This window comes from Naegleria gruberi (genome assembly GCF_000004985.1).
Source record: "Naegleria gruberi genomic scaffold NAEGRscaffold_464, whole genome shotgun sequence".
NCBI classification, from domain to species: domain Eukaryota; phylum Heterolobosea; class Eutetramitea; order Acrasida; family Naegleriidae; genus Naegleria; species Naegleria gruberi.
The window spans coordinates 1-2,984 of NW_003163016.1; the positions used below are offsets into that span (position 1 = coordinate 1).

The 2,984-nt window shown below is 33.4% G+C and overlaps 2 protein-coding genes across 2 annotated transcripts; one reads left to right on the top strand and one right to left on the bottom strand.

Annotated features, from left to right (window-relative positions):
* Nucleotides 1–19: 19 nt before the first annotated feature.
* On the bottom strand, nucleotides 20–727 carry NAEGRDRAFT_76787 (uncharacterized protein; the record flags this gene model as incomplete). The annotated part of the gene is made up of 1 exon (XM_002668255.1): nucleotides 20–727. One exon carries the CDS (start codon nucleotides 725–727, stop codon nucleotides 20–22), a length of 708 nt encoding a protein of 235 aa, XP_002668301.1.
* A 1,003-nt stretch (nucleotides 728–1,730) lies between these two features.
* On the top strand, nucleotides 1,731–2,805 carry NAEGRDRAFT_76788 (uncharacterized protein; the record flags this gene model as incomplete). Its single annotated transcript, XM_002668253.1, has 4 exons — nucleotides 1,731–1,815; nucleotides 1,869–2,042; nucleotides 2,081–2,122; nucleotides 2,168–2,805. The coding sequence occupies 4 exons, from the start codon at nucleotides 1,731–1,733 to the stop codon at nucleotides 2,803–2,805; spliced, it is 939 nt and encodes a 312-aa protein (XP_002668299.1).
* Nucleotides 2,806–2,984: the final 179 nt, after the last annotated feature.

Below are 2,984 nucleotides of genomic sequence, written 5' to 3' on the forward strand. Positions count from 1 at the left end.
AAATATTGATATTCCTTTTTTACATGTCATAGATTTTAGCTCCACTAATTCTCATTCCTAGTTGGTGTTGATAGACGTACTTGGATTCTTCTTCCAAAATCTTTTGTGGTGAGGCATCTTCGCCATAGGTTCTTTGACCCATTTTAATGTCCATCACATTTGGATGATCCATATTAGCTGTAATATCCTCTAATACTATAAAATCGATTGGTTTGAAAGTTTGTTGTGAAGGAAGTGTTGGTGTATTGGCAGGTGACACTGATGATGAAGACACTTCCGATGAAGATTGACTATTCAAATCACTATTAGTACTAACACCTGCTTGTTGTAAATATAAAGTATCCATCACTGAGCTGTTTGATGTAATATCAGGTATTTCTCCTTCTTCCAAAGGTACAAAAGTTCTTTGTACTCCATAATATTTCGGAATGAAAGGAAGAAGATAGGCTGCCAATTTAACTTGATTCTCATAGAAATGAACCTCTGACCACGATCTCTTCTTTCCTGGTTGTATTGCCTTGTATATTTTACAATCCCTGACCATCAATGAAAGTTCCTTTTTTTTCTTTCTCGTTCCATGTCCAGCCACTTGATTTATACAAGCCTCCAAACAATTTATATCAATAGGTGTAATCTTCAACTCTCCATAATCTGTTTTTTCGATATAGTACTGTTCTTGTTGATCAGCAGCTAATGATGAGGATGACTCTCCACTGACGGCGGACATTTTTCGCTTTTTTTTTCTTCTTCGTTTTTTCAATTGTTTTGTATTGATGTTGTCTTGTTGTTGTTGTATTATTGGTGATGATAATGATGATGGAAAAGAATCTTCATCTGGTGTTGAGCAGTATTCTTCTTCTCCTTCATCATCATTCGTTGGTGCATTAAAGATATTGTTATTATTAACGATCATTTGAAGATTGAATTGGTTGTTGTTATCGGAATACAGATGAGTTTTAAAAGTTTTCATCAGCCATGTGATAATGAATATCTAGATTACGAAAAACTTGGGGTGATGAGATGAACTTGGTTTTTTTATTAATATTAGACTTCCGGAAAAAGTTTTGCTAAAAGTCGACTTTTTTAAGGTACTTTCACGCTAATTTGCAAAAAGGTGCCTAAAAGGTGCCTTTTTTACCTAAAAACTACTTGAAATACATCCAAAGTTTGTTCAAGAAAATCTTGAGCAACTTTCAAACTGTTTTCAAACAATTCCTCAAGAATGATTAATTACTTCTCAACCAAATTCTCAAAACGTTCAAGTATTTGCTGAAAAAACCCCAAGGGCCCTCAAACTTCTGAACTCACTTAACTATATCCTTTTCCAAAAAATCCACCAATTCCTTAAGAGATCCAAGGTTTTTGAATGTCACCATCTCGGGTCACTGTAGTTTTGATGGATTTTTTTACATCAATCACGAAATCTTTCGAAAGCTCTGGTCTTTTGGGCTCCTCAACTTTTCTTGGCATGATGATTGTTTTCTTTTTGATAAGGTTCAGGTTTTTTCTCTTTCTGGGTGGAATGATGTTCAAATCAGATCTCTTCCTCTTCTGGATTTTTTCTTGCACAGCATGTGTCGCCATCAAGTATTTAATTTTTGTCTTTTCGCAAAGGGTGCTGTATTTTAAAAAAATGATGCAACAACACGCACACAACATCCACCTCCCACAAACTACATCCCACAACATGACTTCAACACTAACAACAAACAAATAATCAAACATCAACAATGAGCATTCCACATATGTTTAAATGGAATTGGAAGAAGTCTTCTGATATTACCGCTATCAAGAAGAAGAAACCAACAAAACGTGGTAGGTTGTAGTTTTGTATAATAATTAATTAAATAATTAATTAATCGGATAAGTGAACATTGTTAACAACCAGAGAGATAATATAATTCTAGATATGGATGACACTTTAAATACAATGCCAAACGAAGGAACTATTCAACATTGGCCACTTACTTCCAATCAAGCCTCCAATTTTTCATTACCAACCATTAATTTTGTACCATTGGAAGAACCAACACAAAATGAAAGTATGTTTCATAATACTTAATATTTAAATATTTGAAAGCCTTTTCATATTTGGCTCTTCTTACACAACCCTCTCCTCCAAGTAAGTATTTCTTATTTAAATTTAAATTTATAATTTATAATGTAGAAATTAATTATCAATGTGGAAGAGTAATGGTTTCTAATAACAATATGTGGAATACTGATAATGATACAACATACTGTCTTTCTGATAATGAATCTAAAGCCTTAATGGAAAGAATTCAATTTTTTATCACACCAAATGGTGGTGAAGACACATTCAACATTAAATTGTCACCAGCCTCTCCTAAATATAACCACACAAGAGTCAAGGAAGCCAAGACATTAATAGAAAGAAGTGTGGTAGCAAGAATGAATCCTGATTCAGCAAGAAATGTAACTTGGAGACAGAATTTATGTTTTACACTTCCATTTGGTCCAATTTCAGATTTATTCTTCTCTCAGTTAACTCAATCCAAACCATCATCTGTTAAACTTACATCTAAGTATTACTATATGGAAGGCAAATCCTCTAAAGGTTTGAAACTTGATACAAAAGTGTATGTATGGGATGAAGATAATATGCCAAGTTTAAAATCTGAACATTGGTTTTTGAAAAAGTGGAATGGGAAGAATGATACGTTTCGAGCTAGATGTATTCAGTTTACTTTAACTTACAGGCCTCAACTCGACATTATTCGTGTTGAATTTAAATATACAACTCAAAAGTGGAACAATATTCTACAAGCTTGGCAAGATATGTAAGATGTAAGTAATAAATCTTCATACCAAAACTCAAATATCCTTAATTGAAATTTCAAGTTGTCGAATCAAGGATCCAATTAAGATGTTGGCAGCCCGCCAAAAGTTAAACCCGCCAAAATTTGGGCATTTTGAAACTAAAAAAAATAGAGGATGGTACCACCAAGAAACCGTCCATCAGA